The following is a 24,280-nucleotide window of genomic DNA, read 5'->3' as shown; positions in this document are numbered from 1 at the left end:
GTATCAGTCTTTGCATGGATGAAATACAGCAGAATGTTAAAAGCGTTGGAAAAAGAATTAGATACACCTGAAATTAACACCAATCTTTCCCGTCAACTGTATTTCAATGAAAAAAAAAGAAAAAAGCAAAAGAATAGAGCTCCCGGATTCTAGCTTGGATCAGTTTGACCTTGAAGCAGTTCGCTTTCCCTCCCGTGTTCTTAGGACCTCCCCCAGCCCCCGCCCCACACCCTCTGTGCTACAGAAACGGCGTTGAGGGGATCAGATGGAAAGCCCAGCACACTCCGTGCATGTTAAGTGAGGTCGTTGCTGTCCTCATGGCTTGCTCTGAGCCAAGCCCAGTGCTACACACTTTATCAACATTATCTCCTCAATAACCCAATTAGGGAGAAGCTGAGACTCAGAGGGGTTTAGTAACTCAGTGGCAAAGTCAGTTTGACCTTCCAGCCCCAGAGCGCCTACTCCCAACCCATCCACTCTACTGGTGCACTACGGGCTGGAAGAATTTGCCTGCATTCAGCACATCACAATAGGAAAAATGGGCAAGAGAAACCACTACTGGTCTTTGGCCAATCTGCCTTGGTCTGTTTTCCCATCTCAATCTCATTAGCTATAGCACATTTCTTTTAGGCCTAACTGTATGAAAAAGGCTCCAAATGGATGCTGAATGCAAAGAGCGCTACATAAGTGATCCAGCAGGGGTCCTGGAGAATAAACTCCCTTTTTCCATCCTGGAAAAGGGAGGTTTGCATGAAAAAACAGAAACAGTGCTGTCGTTTAATGCTCACACGGTTAGTTGAAATTCCGCGTCATTGGAGTCATGTAGATTGGGAGGGGAGGGTGGGAGGAAAAGGGAGGGGGAGGAAAAAGGTGCCTTTCAGCCAGGCTCAGTCCCTGAGCACGGGGCTGGGGAGAGCCATGCCAGCAGGAGTGACTGTCCAGACTAATTGGCCTCTGGTGACTTCAGGAAAATAAATAACGCCTATAAAAAAAAAGTCAGGGTCTGGATATATCCCCAGAGCTACTCTGGATTCACCGGGGTGAGCACAGTGGGGTGAGAGAACTTGCTTTCCTCTCAATCAGAAAACCAGGCTCGGGACCCAGTTTTCGCAAGGAGACCCTGCCTGCTGCCTCTGGAGACCTGCCGCGGAGAGGGCCCTCTTTTCCCGCAGCGACGCCACAGTGGCTGTTCCGCTCTCTGGCACGGCGGGGGTGGGGCCAGGGGACAGCGCAGGCCAGAAGTCATTGCCTCCAGCTGCAGTGGGCAGGAAAATCACCAGGGAGAACTGGCTTCAGAGGCGGCTCATGCCAGGAACTCTCACCTTAAGTTATGGGTATTGATTTTTGTCCCCTGTGGGAAGGAAGAGGAATCAAGTAAGTAAACCGTCCTGACCTTACTTTTGAGGAAGAAGGTCCCCTACTTCTGTGGAGCGATAGGGCTGAAACTGGAGCAGGATGGGGAACAGTTTGGGAAACGGAGACCCTTCGCACAGGGTATGAAGACCATTTTTCTTATCCTCCTGTCCCCTCCACTAGCAGCCTGTCCTCTCCCCTCCTCACAGTCCTGTCCAGACTTTGGTTGCCTCCTCTGTACACGGTCGCGGGCAGCTCTATCCAAGGCACTCAGAGCAGAGTCTGTCCCGCCTCACCCTGGGCCGTGGGCCCCCTTCCTGCCTGGGCCACCCGTCCTCACCACAAGAGGGACAGAGCCTCCCCTACCTTGGCATTTCAGGATGGGGCAGAGATCCAAAAGACAGTGCCTGAAGAGGTGGTGGTGGTGACTGGCAAAAAGAAAAGCTAAAATAAGAGAAAAAAAAATTATACTTTGAATTATACTTTGTGTGGGTGGAGAGGGGGGCTGGACACAGTTGGAGGCAGCTCAGTTTTCCATTTTGAATTTCAGAAGCGGAGAAAAGCTGCGGGAGACTGAGTCTTAACTCAGCCGCTCCATCCGAGAGGTCGGTGACCATGGAGAGGCTGTCTTGAATACTGCTGTTCGTAACCATATTTGACATGATGTTAACCTCCGGGAAGTGGGGACAGGACTGGCACCTCCCGGCCCCACCCCCCACTGAGAATTAGTTCCATACCCTCACGTTGAGATACGAGAATGGTGTTTGCAAGAGAAAAGAGGTTAAACCAGAAGTGCCTGTTAAACGTTTGCTTTATTGGTAACAAGGGAGAATGCTGTTGGTTTTCAATGATATTGGCTGTTCCTATCAATGGGATAATTTATTACTCAATTACCTTATTTGCAAATGCATTGGAAAACTCCTCCACCCAAGTTGAACAAATAGGCTTGGGGGAAATGGGAGGCCGAGTGTCTTAATTACTAACCCCTCCTTAAAATTCCTTCAGCTGAATCTGTCATCCTTTCAGTCCCTTAATGGGGGACTTGAATTAAAGCTCTGGATGGTGAGGGTACAGTGAGAGAAGATAACAGATGCAGGTGACAGGCACTTAGCTCCGACTGTGCGCCAGGCACTGAGTCCTCCCTCATTTCCTCCTGTGACTTTCCAGCAGCCCAGTCAAGTAGGCACTGTTAACAGCCTTGTTCTCTAGAGGAGGAAACCAATGCTCGGAGAAATTCAGTTACTTTCCAAGGAAAGTGGTTTGGGTAAGTTGGAAGGTGGCCCCAGCGACGGTGCTCCCCCCACTGTGCAGTGCTGGTCAGGCCAGGGGCCCCGGGGAGCTGGGGAGCTCCTGGCTTTGTAGGATCAGGTCTAGGGAGGCTGGGAGGCAACTTCCCACCTCGGCGGGTCATTGTGAGAATTAAGTGTGACAATGTCTCAGAGCCCGAGCCGCCGGGTGCCGAACACCTGGGGAGCGGTCAGCCAAGGGGCAGTATCGTGGCCATTTTTCCTTTTTGCTACTTCAGCGTCCTGGGTCCAAGGGCTGGGAGTTAGGGGGTTTCTCACATACTTCTCTGCGAACCCAATAAATTCTAGTTGAATAACTAAAAAATCCTATTACTACTGCTATAACACAAGGGATCCTTGAGGTACCAGGCGCTGTACTGGAAGCTTTGCCAAATCAGACCTCGTTTTATCTTAACAACTGCTTGATGGGGCAGGTGTTAGTATCCCCATTTTACAGACGAGGAAGCAGCAGACAATTAGAGAGGGTACGTCATCTGCCCAAGGCGACACTGCTAGTTAGTGCAGTGAGCTGGGGCTCAAACCAGGGCAGTCTGATTCCAAAGCCCCCCTCAGCTCTACTGCATTGCTGCATTTCTCTTCAGAGGGACTGGTGCATTCTGCCCACCTGGGGCACACAGGCCCCATCCGTCCACTGGCCGCGGCAAGAGACACATTTATAACCATGACAGAAATCCAGGTGCAGAGCTGTCACCGTTCACAGCTCTTCGTGCTTCACTAGGGTGGAAAAAACTCAGAATCAGGAACTTAGAAGTTTGTTTTCAAGAATCAAATATTGATTGATGACCTGTCGTATTCTCAGGACTGTTTTGGGGGGGGTCATGGGAGATTCAGAAATATAAAATATGGAGTTTATTGTCCCGTTGGCAAAATAGCATACTCGAAACAACAGTGGACATCTCCAGACTGGCAGTGTATCTTCCCAGATACACCCAGATATATTGTAGAGCTTCAGGAATTAAAACTGGCACATGCACAGAAAAACCAACCAGTGGACAGATGAGAAAGTCTAGAAATAGGTCCACACACTAAAGAGAAAATAGGATACAGTGAAGCTGGCATTTCAATCCCTGAGAAAATGTATTATTCAATAAAGAGCCGACCAGCAGAGGGAAAACAGCTAAACCCTTCTTTCATTTCCTCACTCAAAATAAAGTCCAGACAGAACCAAGATAAAACATAAACGTTTAAATTATAAAGCTTCTAGAAGAAAACAAAGGAGTATTTTTGGTAACCTTGCAGTAAAGAGGGTCTTTCTAAGCAAAACACTCAAAGCCATAAGGGAAAACCTGATAAATCTGACCATTTAAATTTTTAAATTTCTACACGGCAAAAACAAATGGACCGGAAAAAAAAGAAGGAAGAAGCAGCAAGTGATAAATATTTTTTAACATGTCACAGACAAAAGCCTATTTTTAATTTATAAAGAGCTTTTACAATTTAATAAGAAAAAGTTCAACAAGCAAAATGTGCAAGGGACAGTTCACAGAATAAGATACAAATGGATTACAAACAAATGAAAAGATAATCAACCTTACATAGAATGCAAATGACATAGGGATGCAGCAGAAACAGCATCAAAATTTTGTTCTGGTGGTAAAATACACATAACATAACATAAAAGTTACTATCTTAATCATTTTTAAGGGTACAGTTCAGTGGCATTAAGTACATTCATATTGCTGTGCAACCATCACCACCATCCATCTCCAGAACTCTTCATCTTGCAAAACTGAAACTCTGTACCCATTAAATAACTTGGCATTTCCATAATATTCCAATAATGCTCCACCCCTGCCTGCCCCAGCGCCTGGCAACCGATATTCTGTCTTTATGAACTTAACTACTTTAGATACCTCATATAAGTGGAATGATACAGTGTTTGTCTTTTTGTGGGTGGTTTATTTCACTTAGCATCATGTCCTCAAGGTTCATCCATGTTGTAGTATATTGCAGATTTTCCTTCCTTTTTAAGGCTGAATAATATTCCATTATATGTATAGATCACATTTTTCTTATCCATTCATTCACTGATGGACACTTGAATTGCTTCCACGGTTTAGCTATTGTGAATAGTGCTGCTATGGCAACGAGTGTATAAATATCTCCTTGAGATACTTCTTTCAAATCTTTTGAGTATATACCCAGGAGTGGAATTGCTGTGTCATATGGTAATTCTATTTTTAACTTTTTGAGGAGCTACCATACTGTTTTCCACAGTAGCTGTACCATTTTACATTTCTACCAACGGTGCACAGGGTTTCAATTTCTCCATATCTTTGGCAGCACTTGTTATTTTCTGTTGCTTTTTTAAAAATTCTATTGATAGTAGCCATCTTAATGGGTATGTGGTGATACCGTATTGGACTTTTGGTTTCCCTGATGATTAGTGATGTCGATTTGCATGTGCTTATTGACCATTCATACATCTTCTTTGGAGAAATGTCTGTTCAAGTCCTTCGCTCATTTTTGAATCAGGTTGTTTTTGTGGTTCATTTTTAGATGTTCTCTATATAGTCTGGTTAGTGATCCCTTATAGATACAGCATGTAACTTTTCGTATTTCCAAGGACCAGAAAGTTTAGTGATAAATAACCAGTGGGGATGTGGGAAAGCAAACCTCCTCATACAGCCCTGGTAGGAGGAGACGCCAACACAGCCTCTTTAGAGGGCAGCTGGGTTACATCCATCAAAACCTTAAATGCACACACCCTCTGACCCAGTAATTCCGCTTCCAGGAATTTATCGCATTGATTCACTCACTCACGAGGGCAAAGATATCCGTACAAGGATGTTCACCGCAGCAGCGTCAGAAACACGTAAGACACACACACCACACAGCAGTGCACACAGAACAATTCAAGGCTAAAAGGTACAGAGGAGAAATCCCTACATGGTAGTAATTGTGCTTCTCTGTATACATTGATTAAAATAATAGTTTGTGTAAAACTTTTAAGCAAACCTGTCTTCAATGACTGGCTAACACTCACTGAACCCTTAGGTGCGAAGCACTGTTCTAAGCACACAGACTCATTCAGTCCCTCCCAACAAGCCATGAATGGTGCCGCAGGCATCTGCATTGTATGGACCAGGAGCTGAGGCCCAGGGACGCTAGGTGACGGCTCTGGTCTCCCACAGCTGGCTCCAGAGCCCACCTCTGAACCAGGACCCCCACTGCCTTCCATAAAAGCACCTGCCCGCATTCAAAAACCACAGAGCATAGCTGACTGTGTCAGCGTGGGTCAGTCCATACACACATGCACACACAGTGCCCGTTTGCTACCTCAGAAATCCAGGGGCTCAGGGGCTTGTTTATAAACTACTGGTTTGTATTTCTTGCTGCCTGTGGGAATTCTGAGTTGGTATTGATGTAAGAGTAGGGAGCTTCTCAAATACCGGGGCCTCCATTGGGACGTGAAGAATGGGGAACTTGGATAGGCTGGGAGGAGAAAAAGGGGGCCCACAGGAGGGATCAACACGAGTGTAGACCTAAAGGCAGGAGTGAGTGTGGGGCGCCCCAGGAGGCCGTCAGGTGACCCACTGGAGTCAAGATGAGTGTTGGGAGGTGGGTTTAAGGCAACAGGTTAGACAGAGCCTCAGAAAAGAAGGCAAAGGAGCGGACAAAGATGGTGTGAGGGACCTCGTGACAAGTGACAGCGACAAGTCAGAGAGGATTTGCACAGGCAGAGCGCGCAGTAACGGGGATGTGACGAGGCTTACTCCGCGCCAGGCCCCGCCTCCCCAGGTTGGGGAGCGACAGCCCTGAGGCCTGATCCCCGTCCGGGTCCCGGTGATGGCAGGGTCTTGACTCGTGTCTCCCGTTCCAGCCGTCACCTGCCCTCCCAACAGCCACTACGAGAGCTGCGTGAGCGTCTGCCAGCCCCGCTGCGCCGCCATCCGCCTGAAGAGCGACTGCAACCACTACTGCGTGGAGGGCTGCCAGTGCGACGCGGGCTATGTCCTGGACGGCAGGCGCTGCATCCTGCCCCACAGCTGCGGCTGCTACTCCGACGGCAAGTACTACGAGGTAGGGCTGCCCCGCCGCCGGTTCCTCCAGACCCCACAGCCTGGGCGCGGCCCCCCCGCCCCCCGCCTTCCCACCTGCTTGGGAAGACGGTGGGGTGTATTCATGGGGAGGGGGACGGGGCTGCAGAGCATCTGGAACCCAGATCCCGGCTCTGGACACGCGTTTGCGTCCCTTTCCTCCCCTCCTCGCTGGCATTTGCGTTTCTCCTCCATGCCCTTCTCTAGGCCCCTTCCATTTCCTCTCCTGTAAGTCTTCCTTTGAAAGTTTCTGATGGGGCTACTGTTTGGAAAGATGATGGCGGGGAAGCTGACATTCGTTGCTGTCTTCGCTAAGGACATTTTTAACGGGAAAATATGGAGCTTGAGGCTGAGAGGAGTGGCTTTCCTGTCTTCTGGCTGTTGAAGCTCCATGAGCGGGAGTGAGGGCTACCATCTCCAGGCGTGTCCTCTGTCACTCTGGTACAGTCCCCAGAGAGTTCTGTCCACATCGCTTAATGCTGTGTCCCTACATCCTACCCTCTGCTTCTCTCTCTTTGGTGGCTTAATGTAGAGCTGATGAAAATGCCCTCCTTAGATGGCACTGAGTGAAACATACTAGCTCGTGAAATCATTTACTTCTCTGCCCTGCAATCTTTCTGTGCTGTAATACTAAACTAGAAAAGATCTTGCCTGGAGACGGTATTTCGCCCTCGGCTCTGCCTCCAGCCCATTGCCTGTTTAAACGATGTCAACACCTTACATTGCCGAGCAGACACTTAACAACTACAGCTGAAGAATAGCTGCTGTTTGCAGATCACTGTGCTACCGAGGATGATAAAGCATGTTCCCTGCCTTAAGGAACTTAAAAATCTATTCAGGAGAGGGGGGAATAATGCACTTTAAAGAACAAGAGGACAATTACAAAATAACGTATCAACAAGTGAAAAATAATACCCTACAGAACTAATCAATTTTAAAATGAAATAGAATCGCAGCATTAAAAACAAATCTAATTGAAATGTCTGAATTGGAAATAAACTAGGCAAAAAATAAATAATGTCTCCTTTTCGTAAAGATGCATTGTTCTTATTTGAGAAGCACTAAGGTGATTTTACTTTGAGAAGAAATAAAAGAGAATGAATATGGAAGTTATCTTCAATCTCATTTTCGGTGGGAAGCTTGTTTAAATTTCATATTGGAAAGGCGAGGAGGAGTCGAGTGAAATAGTAAAACTGATCAAACAAGGTTTTTTTTTTTTGTGAGAGGTGAGTTTTGAAGGTAGCTCTTAGAAATATTGATTATTTGAAAGGAAAAGGCAGAACACGTGGGAGAAAAGAATAACAGATTCCATTTTCCCACAGTCTGGGAGAAGAGATAACCAGGCTTAAAAACTGAACAAGAACTATTTCTAATCTCTGCTCCCCTGTCCGGAGACTTACCGAAATGTGCCCATCAATCAAGAGTGTCACGCACCCCTCCACAGAGATCTTGAGTGTCTGTGACATAACGGAATGAGATCTGGGTTTGATCCTAACTGAACCAGCGCTGGTGGCGTGACATTGAGCAAACTGTGTCACTTCTTTGAGCTTCTGCTGCCTCTATCTACCACACGTTACTAATAATTTCAACTCAGTGTGGTTATTGTATAGTCTATGCCAGGTGCCTTAGTATCTGGCACCTGGTCATTCAGTAACTGGTAATTGCTATTGTTTTTGTTATTCTCTTAAGAAGCATTTTATAAATAAAATATCCAGGCATGTTAATGAAATGATGCACATAAAAGCCCTTGGAGCGCTCAGGAAAGGCACAGGACGGCGCCCGGCAGCTATTAGCACTCCAAACATTATTATCTGCTTTTCATCAGGAAGTCAGTGGGTTTTGACAACAGCTGATATCTGGGAAGTAACAAACTCACAGAACAAATAACCCACATCTACTTGCCACCATTCAGACAAGCTTGGAGGCTTGTTTATACAACAGATTTCTTCGGAAATAAAGAGTGAGCACATCTAGCCATTAGCATGTAGGGTAATCACCCAGCTGTCGTTGTCAGGTCTAATTAAGGTAGAGAAGGCGGCACCAGGCCAGTCAGTGCTTTACTGCGATGCTTGTTTCCTGATCAAGTTCTCCTGTGGGATGAGTTATTTACCCTTGATCATATCCACAGCCGTCAGGTTATTTTTCTCTTTCCACCCACGGAACGTCTGACTTCTTATCAGAGAGAAGCCAGACCATCCACTCAATTATTCTGCAAATCTGATAAGAGAAGGGAAGTCGATCTGTGAGGCTACCGGCACCCAGAATATTTCACAGGTCCGGAAGGAGGAAGACTTGGTTCCAGGAACTACTCTGAGGATGCAAGAGTCAGCAGGGGCATCCTGAAGTGGACCAAATTGAGAAACCTTTCCTGGAAGATGTTACTCTCTGTCTACTTACCCTTGGGTCTGAGTCATATCTATGCTTGATAGCCAGGGTTTTCTTTTTGTATATATCTCCACGGTTTTGATACATCTACAGTTAAAGCAGAAAGCGGTGACCAGACAGGAGCATAGGCTTTCTTATTATACCATTAAAGCCTCTTCTCTGGATCAGCACTGTTTTGGAAGATTGAGTTCATACACTGAGTACCCGTATCTCTATGACGTAGTCCACTTACTGGGGCAACACCCCACCAGGACGGTCATGACCAGTTGCCAGCAGTTCCTTGGAACTCTTAGTCTAGACCAAGTGCAAGGTTAAGAGCACAAACTCCACCAAGTAGAGTTGTGTCTACAGATTGCAGAAAGAGCAGAAAATAGTCGCTGCTACCGACTGACGCTTCGTCGCAGGTATTTAACGTAACTTGATACCATTCCGCACCATCTCAAAGAGGATGAGCGGTTCTTCTCTGGTAGTAACAGCCATTATTTATTGAGTACCTGCTCTCAGCCGGGAAGTGTGCTTCACAGGTCTTATTTAATTTAATCTTCACAACTGCCATGAAAGACATTATTATTACCTCCAATTTGGAGAGAGGAAACCGACGCTCTGGGAGGTTGGTAGAGCCCCCGATACCTAGATTTCTCACTTCAGGACACACAGAAATAGGGGCATTTTCATCAGAAGTAAATTAGAAGTAGACTAGATACAAGGGGAAAGTTTGGGACAGTGAGTATTGTGAAATGTTGAAATGGTTCATCGTAAGAGTTGGTTATCACTTTCTTTTAACCTATGTAAGATTTGAAGGGTGGGGTTTATCATTATTGAGTGGACTAAAATTTCTTCCTTGAAGTGGAGCTGGGACTCCTTCGATTAATTCCCCACCAAATGTTTTTCCTCTTCACCTCTTTCCTCTAATGGCTGCACATTCTGCTCGGCTGTGATTAGCTCTACAATCCAGCCGTAAAGATTCCCAAATTCTTGATTGAAACCAGTAAAGGCTAAATTGCACACCGTTGGGCATGTGAGTTACACGGGATTGCTGTAACGTTTGAATGGAAGCAGCCCCCCCTGCTGCTCCCTGTTGCAAATTCCAGCCGCGTTAAAGACAGGCCAGGCCGGCCCGGAAAGGGTCCACGGGCTTGCTTGGGCCTTGGGGTCCCCAACGCCGACGGCAGCCTGAGTCTCCCGCTCTCTTGCAGCCCAAGCAGCTGTTCTGGAACAGTGACTGCACGCGGCGCTGCCGCTGTTTCCGGCGCAACCTGATCCAGTGCGACCCGCGCCATTGCAAGTCGGACGAGGAGTGCGCGCTGCGCAACGGCGTGCGCGGCTGCTTCCGCACCAAGACCTCCTACTGCCTGGCGGCCGGCGGCGGCGTCTTCCGCACCTTTGACGGCGCCTTCCTGCGCTTCCCGGCCAACTGCGCCTTCGTGCTCTCCACCATCTGCCAGAAGCTCCCCGACATCTCCTTTCAGCTCATCATCAACTTCGACAAGTGGTCGGCCCCCAACCTCACCATCATTTCGCCCGTCTACTTCTACATTAACGAGGAGCAGATTCTCATCAACGACCGCAACACTGTCAAGGTGACAACCTGTCGCCCGCCCTTAAGAAGCGTGCCCCGGAACGAGGGCCTGGCTAGGGGCCAGCTTGCTGTGGTTCTCCCAGATGACCAGGTTTGAGGGTAACAGGCCGTTGCTTCAGCTGTACAGCACACAGGGGACCAGACTTTAAAGAATAAAAGGGTAACCAGCCTAACCACGGGCCCTGGTTAGTCCTTCGCTGACAATTCCAAAGGCCTTGCAGGAAACGAACAATGCCTCAAGGCTGTAAGGTCGGCGTGGGTGCTAACAGAGCTTCAGGTGATAAAATGGGAGATAAGTCCCCTTTTACTCTGAATTAATATCCAAAAGGCATCTCATTCGTTTTTAGGAGCCTTTTAAATTATTCTTGGCTCTGCCCACCTGTACCAAGGCCCACTCTTTCATCTCTGCCATCCTTTCTAGAAGCTGAGGGAAGGCTAGTTTGCCTATAAACACAGCCACCTAAGTTAAAAAAAAAAAAAAAAAAAAAAAAAAAAAAAAGCTGGGTGGTCTCTTGGTATTAGAGCGCCCCCTATGCCGTGCCAAGGGAAAGAAAACAGAAGCCAAATACGGTGGATTTCTCTTAGGCTGGCTGCCTGGTTTCTTGTGACTCTTAGACATGTATGTAAATAAATGCCAATCTCCAACCCACCCTATAACCTGATACATGCCTCCAACCTGGATACCTCCCATCCTCCCATTTAAGAAGATAATCTGCTCTGAACTAGTGGCAGTTACTCCCAGTCTCTCAGCTAAACCAGGCTGGTCACAGCAGGTAGACCAGAACCATGGAGTCAGACCCCAGTGTTCTGGGTCCCGGTAGGGAGAGGCTGGGGAGAGCCAGCACATCCACATTAACGTTTTTGGAATTGAGTGTGATTGTATCTGCTTTCCACCACTGGCTCAGATAACCACACACTGGGAGTATCTTGACTTGAAGAGTCATCAAATAGCTTAGTATCCAGCATTAGGCAGAAAGCTGGCAGTATTTTGCAAGCTTAAAAGGAAGAGTGGATTTTAATACTGATTTTTAACTTCAGTGAAAGCTGCTGCTGTTTTTGACACTCCAATTTCTTTTGCAAATTGTCCCATGTAGGCACAAATGCACTGGTCATGAATACAGCAGCTAGAAAGCGTTCGCCGGAGAGCAAAACTGACATTGTGCTGAATAAAATACCCCTAGTCATCAAAACAGTAAAGAATCATATTTTTAAAAGTCTTCTACTTTTTTTTTTAAAGAAAATAAAGTCACTAATGACCTGGGGGTGGGGGTGGCGGGGAAGAACAATTTACTTTGTAAGTACAGGAAAGGTGTGTTACGTTCTGTCCTAAGGGCTAAGAAAAGAAATTGTTATAGAGCAAGAAAATGGCAAATGGAGAAAATGTTTACCTATAGGACCTCCGGGAGGGCAACTCCCGTTTGAACATTATATGCAGGGAAACAATAAACAAAGCAATGATCCCCAGATTCGTTTTAACTGTCTTAGACGCAGGACTGGGATTTCCTTTTCAGTAATTGGTTTACGCCGGGGAAAGTTTTATACAAAAATCCAGCCATTTGTTATGGGTTATACTTTTCTAACTTTTTTTAAATCTCTATGCCTCTATATTTTGCTTCTTTGGGGGCAAACTGTAAGATGAATGAGTTCTCTTAAATTCTAGAGGTCAGCAAAATACGGAATTCAGCCAGATTTATTTGCTGCCTGTTTTTGTAAATAAAGCTTTACTGAAACACAGCCTTGCTCATTTAGCTACTGTTATCCATGGCTGCTTTCCTTCCACACGGACAGAATTGAAAAGCGATGCAGATCATATGGGCCACAAAGCCTGAAATATTTACTCTGGCCCTTTCTGGTAAACGTTTGCCAACCTCTGCTTTAAGGGTAATTTACTTTTTCTTTATCCTTTAACAGGTGAATGGCACACAAGTGAATGTTCCGTTTATAACCGGGTTGGCAACCAAAATCTACAGCAGGGAGGGTTTCCTGGTGATTGACACCAGCCCTGACATCCAGATACACTATAATGGTTTCAACGTCATAAAAATCAGCATCAGTGAGAGGCTGCAGAACAAAGTGTGCGGCCTTTGTGGCAACTTCAATGGGGACTTAACTGATGATTATGTGACCCTGAGGGGAAAGCCGGTGGTGAGCAGCGTGGTGCTGGCCCAGAGCTGGAAAACCAACGGCATGCAGAAAAGGTGAGCGTTCCAGCCACCCGGCTCGGTGTCCCCGAGCCTCCGCCATCCCTGACAGGCTTTAAGGAGGAAGGCACCTTCCCCAGCACCACCTTTTCTCTCCTACAAAGAGCTGAGCCAAAGGTCTTTGGGATTTTCATCATACAAATAGGCACAGTAATTTCTTGAATGACAGAGGAAGGAACTGATCTTAGATGATAGAAGTCTAAATTTTGGCATCATCCAGCCCTTGACTAACCAGAAGAGTGTGCCTGGGATTGGAGCTCTGAAGCCTTGGCCAGCTGCCCAACTGGGACTGGGCACCTCTGCTGGGGGTGGGGTTAAGAGTTGGCCCAGGTGGGGAGGGTATAGCTCACTAGTAGAGTGTGTGCTTAGCATGCACCCGGTCCTGGGTTCAATCCCCAGTACCTCCATTAAAATAAATAAATAAACCTAACTACCCACCCCCAAAAACAAGACTTGACCCAGGAGAAGGGCTAGCCCTCGCTCCCAGTGCTGGGAAGCTTGGTGGTCGTTGTGAAGGTGCAGTTTAGTGGGAATCAAGAAAGCAGGAATCACCAAGGTTATGATCAGGCCCCTCTTTGGGCAGCTGAGACAGAACGAATTAAACAAGTTATTCCAAGAGTGTTTAACTTAGGAACCCTCGGGGCTGCCGAATGATGTGAGTTCCTCTCTGGATCTATAGATAAGCTCCTCTTTCCTGGCATTTCTTTGCTTGGATCATGGCTGTGACCCGTTGTGCTTCAACACGCCAAACATCAGCTAAATACCCAGCTAAATGTGGAAGTGACATTCCAGACCCTCTCTGACCCTTCTGCAGGTGCAAACTGAATAACACCTCATAGATTAGACTGTCCTGTGAATTCTGGGGCCCAGAGCTGGAAAGATGAGGCAAGGTCTAGTCCAGTCTCTTCCTTTCCTAGGTTAAATGGAGGCTGCAGTGGAATAATTTACGTGAGGGGATCCTGTACGTGGCAAAGCCAAGATTGGATTCCAGAATTCCTAATGGGATACTTTCTCTAAAATGTCATTTATTGGGCCCACAGTTCGAAAAATGACTACTTTAGACATTTAGACTAAGCTCTTCTGGGGCTTCCAAAGATAAGCAAGTTTCCCTTCCTCCTGAGGAATTGTGATTCTGTTCGAGCTTCCTTTCCAGTTCTTTCTTCCTTTATAAATGATTTCAGACACCACTCTTCTTATGAAGCTTTTGCTTTTGGTCTCTGAAAGCTAAACTGGAACTGGTTTAGAAGCTTCTGGATTTCCTTTCAAATCTTTAATCCTTCCAACTGACCTTACGATTATTATTGGTTAATTAACCAATCATTATTAACATTATTGTTATTGGTTATTATATCAACATCTATTAATAGTCATTGTACCCATTATATCAGTCAGTTATCTCCAAGGTTAATGGTTATTATATCAATATTTACCTTTCGTGTGACACTTTGGCTACCAATTTATTATTTTGTTTTACCCTCACTTATTCCAGTGGTGTAACAATAGAAATTACCTGAGTTTCCTGAGGTCACAGAGCCGACTAGTGTTGGGATCAGCAGCCCCCACTAACCTCTGGGTTCGCAGAAGGGATAACGGCCATGGCCTTCCCGGCCACCGGACATCTCGGACGGCTGGCTGTGCTTCCCTCGGTCTGACCAGCCCTCTCGCCCCCAGCTGCAACGAGCTGCAGTTCTCACAGTACGCGGCCATGTGTGACAATGTGCAGATCCAGGAGCTGCAGGGCGACGGCTACTGCCTGAAGCTCACGGACATGAAGGGCTTCTTCCAGCCCTGCTACGGGCTGCTGGACCCCCTCCCCTTCTACGAGTCCTGCTACCTGGACGGCTGCTACAACCACAAGAAGTTCCAGCTCTGCGGCTCCCTGGCCGCCTACGGGGAGTCCTGCCGCTCCTTCGGGATCCTCAGCACCGAGTGGATCGAGAAGGAGAATTGCTGTAAGAGAATTATTTTATTTCTGCTGGCTCTCTTCTGAGTCAAAGGCACAGCTTTGCTGGTGGCATCACTTTGTCGAGGGCTGGCCGGCTGGTCTCCATCTTTACCCGTTGATCTCCCAGGGTTGGAGGGCAGAGAGCTGTGAGCTGATTTCACGAGGGGCACTTTCAGTGGAGCTCACTGCCTCCCAAGTAGAGGTTAATGGGGAAGGTGGACCATGAATCGAAACAGACTAAGACGTCCTGGTTTGAGGGACCTCTCTGGGACCTTAGTAGCTCTAAAATTTCCCTTCTTGACAAGTATTTCTTGAGCACCAACCATGAGGGGGCTGGGTGCTGGGAACAGAGGTAAATGGCTTGGACTCCACTCTTTATATAAAGATCCCCATGCTTGTGATTGTGAAACAGTGTCTGAGGAATTAAGAGTGTGTCTTCCATCTTCCCCACTTCCCTTCATCTGTGTGTGACCTTGGGCACACTTCAGCTGTGAAATGGGGGCGATGATACTTGGCTGGCTGAGTTTGCAAGGGTTGGAGGAGATAACGCCACCAAAGCATGAGGCACATAGCAAGGGTCTGATTACTAGCTTCTGTCATTATTTATTAAAGGCTGGCCTGTCTGTTCATTTGCATCTGCTACCTGACCATCATCAGTTCCACTGAAGTGGCAAGTCCAGAGTGTGACCACACGCTGCCTTGCGTTGGTGTGAAAATCAAGTTGTGCGTGTTTCTGTTTGTTTTCCTTTTTAGCAGGAGTGGTTGAAGATCCCTGTGTGGGGGCGGACTGTCCCAACAGAACCTGTGAGCTGGAAAACGGAGGCGAGCTGTGTGGCTGCATTGAGCCGCCTCCCTACGGAAACAGTGAGTGACACCTGCCACCACCGCCACCTCCCCTCCCACCCCAGATGGGCCCAGACTGGCAGCCGCGTAGGAAAGCTCCCGAGTGGGAGCCAGAACATCCCACACTGTGGGTTAGAAACCAGAATCGCGAAGCTTTCACGAACATTTAAGCAGAAGAAGGAAGCAATCTGACCTCTTCAAAGTGGGCTAATGTTCATTTCCTCGTAGCTACATCCTTTTCTTCAATAAATGATAACACGCAAATTTGTACGTGTGTAGAATCAGCCAGCTCCAGCTGAGACCACGTTCAACATCAGAGAGCTCCAAATTGATCTCTTAGACTCATAGGGAGGTAAGATGGTTTGACGAAAACATGAAAGAATCAAGCCCAGAGTGCCAGGCACTTTAAGGTGTGCTGGAAGCCAGCTTTATCTGGTCAAGAATTGTTGAAGCAAACAGCAGGTCACTAGGACTCCAGCTCAGGTTCCTAATCACAGCCCCCTGGAGGTAGGAATGACCTTGTCCCCTGGCCAAGTGCACCTGTCCTGTCGGCTGGAGGGGGAGCTGCTTTGCTTCCCAGCTCTGTGCCCTGGCCTGAGCCGAGGAACTCAGACGGCCCGTGCTACATTTAACATCCTCAGAGAATGAGAGCCTAGCTGACCAGAGGCTCCCCTGGAGGGGATGTGTGTGCTGTTCAGAGGCTTCCCCTGAGCAGATAAAAGCGTTTCTCTCTCTCTCTCTAGCGCTCATTAGCCTGTGTCTAGGTACTCACGGAAAATGTCGATTTGTGCATCCCATGTCAAAAAACAAGAGCTCCAAGTGCTGGCCTGGGTACCAGCTGGGCTGTGGGGTGTCCTGGCCAGGGCTGCTCTGAGCTGGGGTGCATTCTTTAGGCAGACCACAGCCAGCCAGATGCTGACGGAAAGTAGCTGCCACCAAGAGGGGCAGAAATCCTGGGTTTATGAAGGAAAAGTCAAAAGACGCTTCGTATAGCATTTTCATCTTCTAAAAAAGGCCGTGGCAGTGCCCAAGCGATCGCTTTGAATGAGGGCATTTACTCATTTACTTTGATCAAAGCCTCATCAGATACGCCGCGGCCTTTGTGGGAAGGTCGTTAGCCTCTTCTAAAGGGAATGGGGGTGCCTGGCCCTACCCCTGCAGCAAGCTGGACTCCCCCCAGCTTGCGTTTCAAAATGACTGTTCCCCACAGACTCCCATGACATCATTGACGCGGAGGTGACCTGCAAGGCAGCCCAGATGGAAGTGTCCATATCCAAGTGCAAACTCTTCCAGCTGGGCTTCGAGAGGGAGGGCGTGCGCGTCAACGACAGGCAGTGCACCGGCATCGAGGGTGAGGACTTCATCTCCTTCCAGATCAACAACACCAAAGGGAGCTGCGGAAACATCGTGCAGGTGAGAAACCGGGCCGGGAAGAGCGCCTGCCAGTGGTGGGGACAGCTCCTGGGGTTTTGCACATCGCCTGTCCCTCAGGTATCTTCAGGGTGTTCTGCTTAGAAATACGCTCGTTGGAAAACAGCAAAAGAAAGACCGCTGGAGAATCAGCCCCGGTTGCAAAGTGGTTGACTGGACTGAAAACGTTCTCAGTGACATGCTTCCTTCCTTGGTTTACGCCATCGACGGGCAGCCTTTGCCCTGCATGTTGACAGTTTCTTGTTGTCTCTCTCATGCTTCTGGGTCAAGACAGCTAGGCTCAGCTTTTTCAGGGGATAAGGGTGCCACAGACATCATTTTCCCATTGGCTGCAAAAATACAGCAAAGTCACAACTTTTTGTGTCTGACCATCCAGTGTATAAGGTCAGCAGAGCATCTCGCCTCTCTTCTTCCTGCTTCTCCCAGTGATCTGTCTTTTTCTCAAAACTGTGTTCATTAACACTTTTATCGGGGAGTGAACGGAGTAAGATGGTGAAACGTGCATGTGTTCATTTTGGAACCTGTGGCGAATAATTGCAAGAGAAGGTTTCTGTTACCTCGGGATGGTGCTGCTTCCTGCCGTCCCGGCTTGGGCTCCCACAGGTAACCCGGGGCTGGCTGTAGTTAGACCTCAGTGGTACATGGAATCAGCCTCTGTGGGTATTGGAGGTTATCAGACTGAAGGATGCTGTTGACATCCCTTATAATACTTTTCTTCCCCTAGTAAATGCTGAGGCCAGTTCCGTCCTGATTCATACTGGCCTCTGGGTTGTGGATGGAAGGAAGCCATTTCTTCATTCTCAGGCTCATGGATTTGAAATGCAAGCCACGTACTCCTGCCCAGATTTAATGATTTCTGACCTCCCTTTGCCCTGCAGTCCAATGCCACTCATATCATGTATAAAAACACAATTTGGATCGAAAGTGCCAACAACACTGGCAACATCATCACCAGGGACAGGACGATCAGTGTGGAGTTTTCATGCGCTTACGAGCTGGATATCAAGGTTTCCTTGGATGCCGTTGTGAAGCCTATGTTAAGGTAGGGACTCTCATGGGGTCCACGGGTTGCTCCGTCTTTTTCTTGACAGTTAAGGTTAACATAATCAAGATGGCTAGCATCTGTCTTTAAAGCACGAGGGAGAGAATAATGCATATTTCTGAACCCGAATGCCTTAGACCAGCACTGTTCGATAGAACTTTCTGCAGTGATGGAGATGTGCTGTATCTTACTGTCCAGTATGGTAGCTCTGTGTGGACGCTGAGCACTTGAAATGTGCTGGGGAGAGAGGGGGACTGAGGAGTTGAATTTCTAATTTAATTTTGATTTTAATTGCCACATGTACCATTAGACTTTACTACTATCTGCCTGGCCTTCCCGCTGCATTTTCAGCTTGGAGAGTGGTAGGTGATGGAATACGTAACGTTGCCGGGGGTTCCCCCGACTCACGACTGTCTCCCTCGCAGTGTCATTAACCTGACAGTTCCAACCCAGGAAGGCAGCTTCACCACCAAGATGGCGCTCTACAAAAACGCCTCCTACAAACACCCCTACCGCCAGGGCGAAGTGGTGCTGACGACGCGAGACGTGCTCTACGTGGGGGTCTTCGTGGTGGGAGCCGACGCCACGCAGCTGATCCTGACGCTGAACAAATGCTACGCCACCCCCTCCCGCGACAGCAACGACAAGCTCCGATACTTCATCATCGAAGGAGGGTGGGTGGCCGCCTTGTAGAGGACCGCCTCCGAGCCTGTGGGGTTCGATTTGGCCACATCCTTTTTTAGAGAAGGGAATGGGAACTCACCTTTGTCGACGAGCTACAGGGCCAGCTGTCTGCACCCGGGAGCTTGTTTAATGCTCATGACAACCCACGAGGGAGATATCAGAAGCCCCGTGTTATAGATGAGGAGGCGGAGCTTAGAGAGGTCAGGCAACCTGCTTAAGGTCACACAGCAGTTTAGTGGCAGATCACCAATTCATGTGGCATTAACTACCAAGTACTTTATTCTCAATGCGACCAAAGAGGGCATTCCGTCCTGCCTACTTTGAATTTCCGTTTGAAGGGGATTGTGGATTATCTGCAAATAAAAGGATGTAGCGAGAGTAAGTAAAGGTTGGTGAATAGGGCATCTGTCAAAATTTAAAAGGAATTAGAACAAATAAGCCATAAACAAGTGTCTTTACATGCAGCAGTATATACCCAGAACCTAGTATATTTCCTGACACACAGTGGTTATACCACAAAATTACTGAATGAAAGAATGAAAAAGAAAAAAAACCGGACTATTAACCAAGCAACAATAATGATAATTATCTTCATTTTTTAAAAAACATTTAACTGATTTTGTCAAGCAGCAATGATTTTTTAAACAGGTTTATTGCACATATAATTTATATACAAGAAAATGTACTTGCTCTAAGTATAAAATTCAATGATTTTTATTAAATTTGCAGAGGAGTGCAGCCATCATCATAATCTATTTTGGAACATTCCATCACCCCAGTACAAGGTTTCTTAAAGGAGATGACTGTATTAATCAAAATCCTTTCTATTACAAGTGGTAGAGACCATTTCAAACTAGTTTGTGCAAAAACAAGGCAGTTAATGGTTACAAAACCAAATCACAGGAGTAGATGTGGCTTCAGAGACGATTGGGTCCAGGGAGCCACCTGCTGTCAAAACTCCCTCTACCCCTTGTCTGTGTCTCTGTCTCTGTCTCTCACTGGCCTCGTTAGACACTGGCAGTCCTGGACTTGCATTGACAGCATTGCAACCACCAGGAGTGATATTCTTCTAACCCCAATTCAGGGAACCCCTGTGAAGGAATATGATTAGCCTTTCTTGAAACGATTTCCTCTTCTTTGTTTGGAGGAGATGCAGCATTAAATTGCCAGGTGTTGGGGAGGACAAAGTTTTTCTCAGTCCTTTTGGGGTTCCTGACTGGGTCTGAATGGACCAAGACAGATTAACAGGAGAAAAGCATACAAATTTATTTACTGTAAGTTAATATAAGGAAGCCTTCCTAAGGAAATGGAGACCTGAAGGAACAGTTAAAGCTGAGTAGTGATACGTTCGGTTTGATGAAGAGACAGTCGTGGAGAGAGATGACAGGTCAAAGATTATGGGGTGATTGGAGTAAACTGGGGGGAACTTAGCCAGACTGTTCAGATTCTTCTTCAGCCCCCCTTTGTCTTTGGAGACAAGGATGCTTCTTTCCTCCGGGCATCGGGAGGGTATCGCTCACGTGAGGGTTTTGTGACCTGTTTCAGGGAGACAGAAGGGTCGGGGGTGGGGGGAAGTCAGAGTGACCTTCCTGCTTCTGCTATTTTCTCAAACCCCTTTAGTTTAAAATAGTCAATGTGCCAAGGCGTCAGATTTTGGGGTAGTGTTTCTTGGCTCCTATCCCAGGCCTGGGTCAGCACGCATCCGTGGGGTGGTGAGGAAGGTCTGTGGACACTGTAATTAGCTTTAAAGTTGGGGAGGGAAGGAATGGGTCCCCAAAAAAGAATGGTGCGGTTCTGGGTGGACATACAGCACATGGATATTTTGCAGATGAACAGGCTCAGAGAGGCCGGGTGCACAGCTCACCCAAGGCCATTGAATGAAAGAATGAAACCAGCAAGGGGCCGAGGAAGACTCCTTTCAGGTACCAGGACCCACCAACCCCGTAGCTGGCCAGGGGTGGATTGTGGCCTGGGTTGCTGAGGCATACTGTGGAATTTCTTTCAGCAAAGATCTCATTAAGACATTCATCTTTCTGAGTTGGTCTGTAGCCTCCCCGGAGGCAGAGGGAAGGACTTGGGGACCACGTGGTGTCTCACAGGCTCAGATGCTCGGGCTCAGGTCACAGGTCTCCGTTTCTCCTTGTGTCTCCCCTCCCCCACCACGGTCCTTTCCCAGAGTAAAAGGGCCACGATCTGAGCTGCCGGACAAATGCAAACCCAGGTGGTAGGGCTTTTGTCTCCTTCGAAGGATGCTGTTGCATTTAGCGTTTTTTAAAATAGTGTTTAATAGAGGTGACCCGGCGAGGGAGAGGGAGTGAGCGGGCGTGTTCGTAGACCTCAGCTTCCCCAGGGTGCGGACGAAGGTCTTCACGGTTCATCACATGGGAGAATCTGAATCCACGGGTCCTTCTGACCTTTCGTGGGGGGATGCGGGTAGTATGTTTTTCCAGTGAGAACTGATGGGAAGACTGATGCTCAGTGCTGAGTGGCTGAGCAGCCAAGTGGGTCTGCGTCAGAATTTGGGGGGTCAGCTGCTCCTCTCCAGCTGTGGGGGGCAGGGGCAGAGACACCACCACCATCTACCAGTGACACAGAGGTCTGGGCACACAAAGGTCACTTCTCTGTTTCCTTCGTGTGCCCAGAGAGAGGAAAGGGCTTTTTTCTGACAGTGGATGAAGGATTCTGGTGCTGGGCTAGGTCGTCCCGCTAAGGCGGCACCCAGACCGCCTGTCCTGACTCCCCAGCGCCTTCCTTCTGCTTCATGCTTTTCTGACACTTGAACCTCAGGTCGCCTCTCTGGGAGCTGGGGGTCTGGTTAAGAGGGAAGATCGTCTGTGTGGGACTGGAGAATCCTTGAACCAATTTAGATGATTTGAATGGAAAACACTGACAAAGAATGGCAAGGAAGTTTCTTTCAAAGCATTTAAGAGGCTATTGCCTTGAAGACTAATTACAAAACATAATAGGTGTGGGGCTGCTGAAGCGTAACTTCGATTTTATTTTATTTTTTTTTATTTTATTTAACTCATTTTATTTCCCTTATCACTCAGCCATTCACTCCTGTGGGCCAGGGGAAGGCAACCTTCTATCTTGATTGTTTTAAAGAGCATCTTGGCTGCGAAGGGCCAACCTTGGCCGTGGCAGTAGAAGTCACGCATTCACTCATTGATTCCTCCAACAGAGATTTTTAAATACTTACTTCGTGCTCTTACAAGACACTTACTGTGTCTTGGAGACACAGTGAGGATTACCCCTTGATTCCCGCACTCCACGGGCTCAGCAGGGTGCTGTTGGCAAATCTAAGAAAAGCCACCAGTTCCTGCCTGGTCAGGGTGCACTGATCCAGGAGGAGGCGCCACAGGCTGACACTGGAGAAAGAGCAGGCGTTAGTTAGCATGGGAAGAAGTACGGAGACCTCCAGGTGCAGGGCCATGATGGGAAAAGACCCTGGGGCGTAACAGACTGTGATCCGGGGAACCCTAACTAGGGAGGCGGGACGCCTGAGTCATTGCCTGTTGGCTCAAAAGCACCAGGAGCGGAGGGCGGTGGCGGAGACGGGGTCCCTCCATCAAAACAACCCTTCAGCTCCTCTGCCACTGCGTTTCCTTCCTCCTCCATCTCCCCCCTGCTTTCACTTGCGGGAAGATTTCCCAACAGGGTTTGAAAAGGGGGCCCCTTGAGATTGCAGATACTACTACTAAAATAGATAAACAACAAGTTTCTGCTGTATACACAGGGGACTCTATTCAATATCTTGCAGTAACCTATAATGAAAAAGAACCAGAAAAGGAATATATGTATGTATATGTATGACTGAAACATTATGCTGCACACCAGAAATTGACACAACATTGTGAACTGACTGTACTTCAATTTTTAAAAAAGGAAAAAAAGAAAAGAAAAAGGAGCCCCTCCCCAAATTAATAATTAACTGAAGAAAGTACAGAAGTAAGGACTCATCTCATGTTTGTTAAATTCATATCAGGAAAACACAGCATCACAGAGGGAGGCAGGAGAAAGTGACCCGTGGGGAAACGGAGTGCCCACCCTCCAGTCATTTTTTTTTTCATTTGCAGTTAAGATGCTAATTTGAGATGCTCTTTGATGCTTTTCAAACAAACTATGAAACTGTAAGGGAGCCGTAATAACTCACAAACCCACACGCTCTTGAGGTCACATTCAAGTGCAAAGGCACTGTTACCCTTGGTGACGGCTTTGTGTGAAACATGAAAGTGTGAAGCAGAGAGTCCCTCTTTTTTCTGAACAGGTGTCAGAACATTAAAGACAACACCATCGGCATCGAGGAGAACGGTGTCTCCCTCACCTGTCGCTTTCACGTCACCGTCTTTAAGTTCATCGGGGATTACGATGAGGTCCATCTTCACTGCGCAGTGTCCCTCTGTGACTCAGAAAAGTACTCCTGCAAAGTAGTAAGTGAGAGTGTGAAAAGGAAACGCTTAGCTTTTTTTGTCACGGCCCCACTCTTCCCAGCGTGGGGGTGACCAACGCCAGGGTCTGCGGCCCTGCAGAGTTCTTTAGGACTCACCGCACCTGGCACGGGCTGAACCGGAACCATCCTCAGATGCCGAGGAGTGGCGGGCATCTTTGGTGGGGCAGTGAGAGAGAAAGCATGGCAGGATGATGACCATTTACTCCCTTCTCTCCAAAATGGCGACCTGGAGTAACATGAGACCAGGGTTTCTCGAACTTTGGCACTAGTGACATTTTGGACGAAGTGCCTCTTTGTTGTGGGGGTGGCCCGGTGCACTGGGTGAAGTTCAGCAGCATCCCTGGCCTCTGCCCCACTCACTGCCAGTAGCGCCACCTCCCCCCTTGCAACACCCAAAATGTCACCTGGCATTGCCAAATGTCCCCCAGGGGGCAAAACTGGACCTGTTTGAGAACCACTCCACCAGAGTCTCAAGGAGCCAGGCCACCCGCTTCTGAAGTGAGCAGTGGGGCCAAGCCCCCCTCCACGATAGAAGCAAACTCCTGGGCTCAGGGTACGCTTTATCCAGGTGTCCTTTAGACAGGAATTATCCCACAGGTCCTCCAGATCCACACCAGGGCCTGAGGCGCTCTCTGGAGGGGCTGGTGGGATGAGGTGACAAACCGATTGTCTCTCCCCTGCCAGGTCCACATCCCCATCATGTATGGCTCTGTCCCTAGGGTTCTATTGCACTGGTCCCTAACCTTTAACATTCCAGCTTCATGCTCCCTCCCACGTTTGCAGGATCGAGATGTGAATGATGGGCAGAGCTCCTTACAGATGCCGCGGTGTGTGTTACCATCTGATCTGATACGAGATCCTCATTCCTGGGAACGGAGCGTCTTTGACTCTAACTCTAGTGTGGAGAATATCTTTAATTCTGTTCAACATGAAGCTCCGAGTCCCAGTGGGCTCAATGATCAAGGATGCATTGGTTCTAATTAATCTGAGCTGCTGTGGTACCCGCGGCCAGAGCCACTG

The 24,280-nt window shown here is 47.9% G+C and overlaps 1 protein-coding gene and 1 long non-coding RNA gene across 5 annotated transcripts in view; one reads left to right on the top strand and one right to left on the bottom strand.

Annotated features, from left to right (window-relative positions):
* The window catches only part of TECTA (tectorin alpha), a 66,673-nt gene that overhangs the window by 39,721 nt on the left and 2,672 nt on the right, over window positions 1-24,280 (top strand). Inside the window, exons 12-20 of the mRNA XM_032472343.1 lie at window positions 6,484-6,683; window positions 10,282-10,665; window positions 12,576-12,862; window positions 14,537-14,817; window positions 15,564-15,674; window positions 16,864-17,066; window positions 17,963-18,126; window positions 18,552-18,800; window positions 23,078-23,240. Coding sequence (XP_032328234.1) covers window positions 6,484-6,683; window positions 10,282-10,665; window positions 12,576-12,862; window positions 14,537-14,817; window positions 15,564-15,674; window positions 16,864-17,066; window positions 17,963-18,126; window positions 18,552-18,800; window positions 23,078-23,240 — 2,042 coding nt within the window. The remainder of the gene's footprint in view (window positions 1-6,483; window positions 6,684-10,281; window positions 10,666-12,575; window positions 12,863-14,536; window positions 14,818-15,563; window positions 15,675-16,863; window positions 17,067-17,962; window positions 18,127-18,551; window positions 18,801-23,077; window positions 23,241-24,280) is intronic.
* Window positions 19,438-24,280, bottom strand: part of LOC116661104 — a 47,219-nt gene continuing 42,376 nt past the window's right edge. Inside the window, exons 4-5 of one of the 4 annotated variants that reach the window (XR_004316849.1) lie at window positions 23,135-23,230; window positions 19,438-20,346 (exon numbers count right to left, since the gene is read on the bottom strand). This is a non-coding gene — a long non-coding RNA (uncharacterized LOC116661104). Of the gene's footprint in view, window positions 20,347-21,838; window positions 22,575-22,661; window positions 23,231-24,280 lie in introns of those variants that run through there. The other 3 variants (XR_004316846.1, XR_004316847.1, XR_004316845.1) reach the window with 3 other exon arrangements.

Source organism: Camelus ferus, chromosome 33, assembly GCF_009834535.1.
Source record: "Camelus ferus isolate YT-003-E chromosome 33, BCGSAC_Cfer_1.0, whole genome shotgun sequence".
NCBI classification, from domain to species: domain Eukaryota; kingdom Metazoa; phylum Chordata; class Mammalia; order Artiodactyla; family Camelidae; genus Camelus; species Camelus ferus.
Note: the sequence above shows the minus strand (reverse complement) of the source record. Positions and strands in the feature narration are given on the sequence as shown.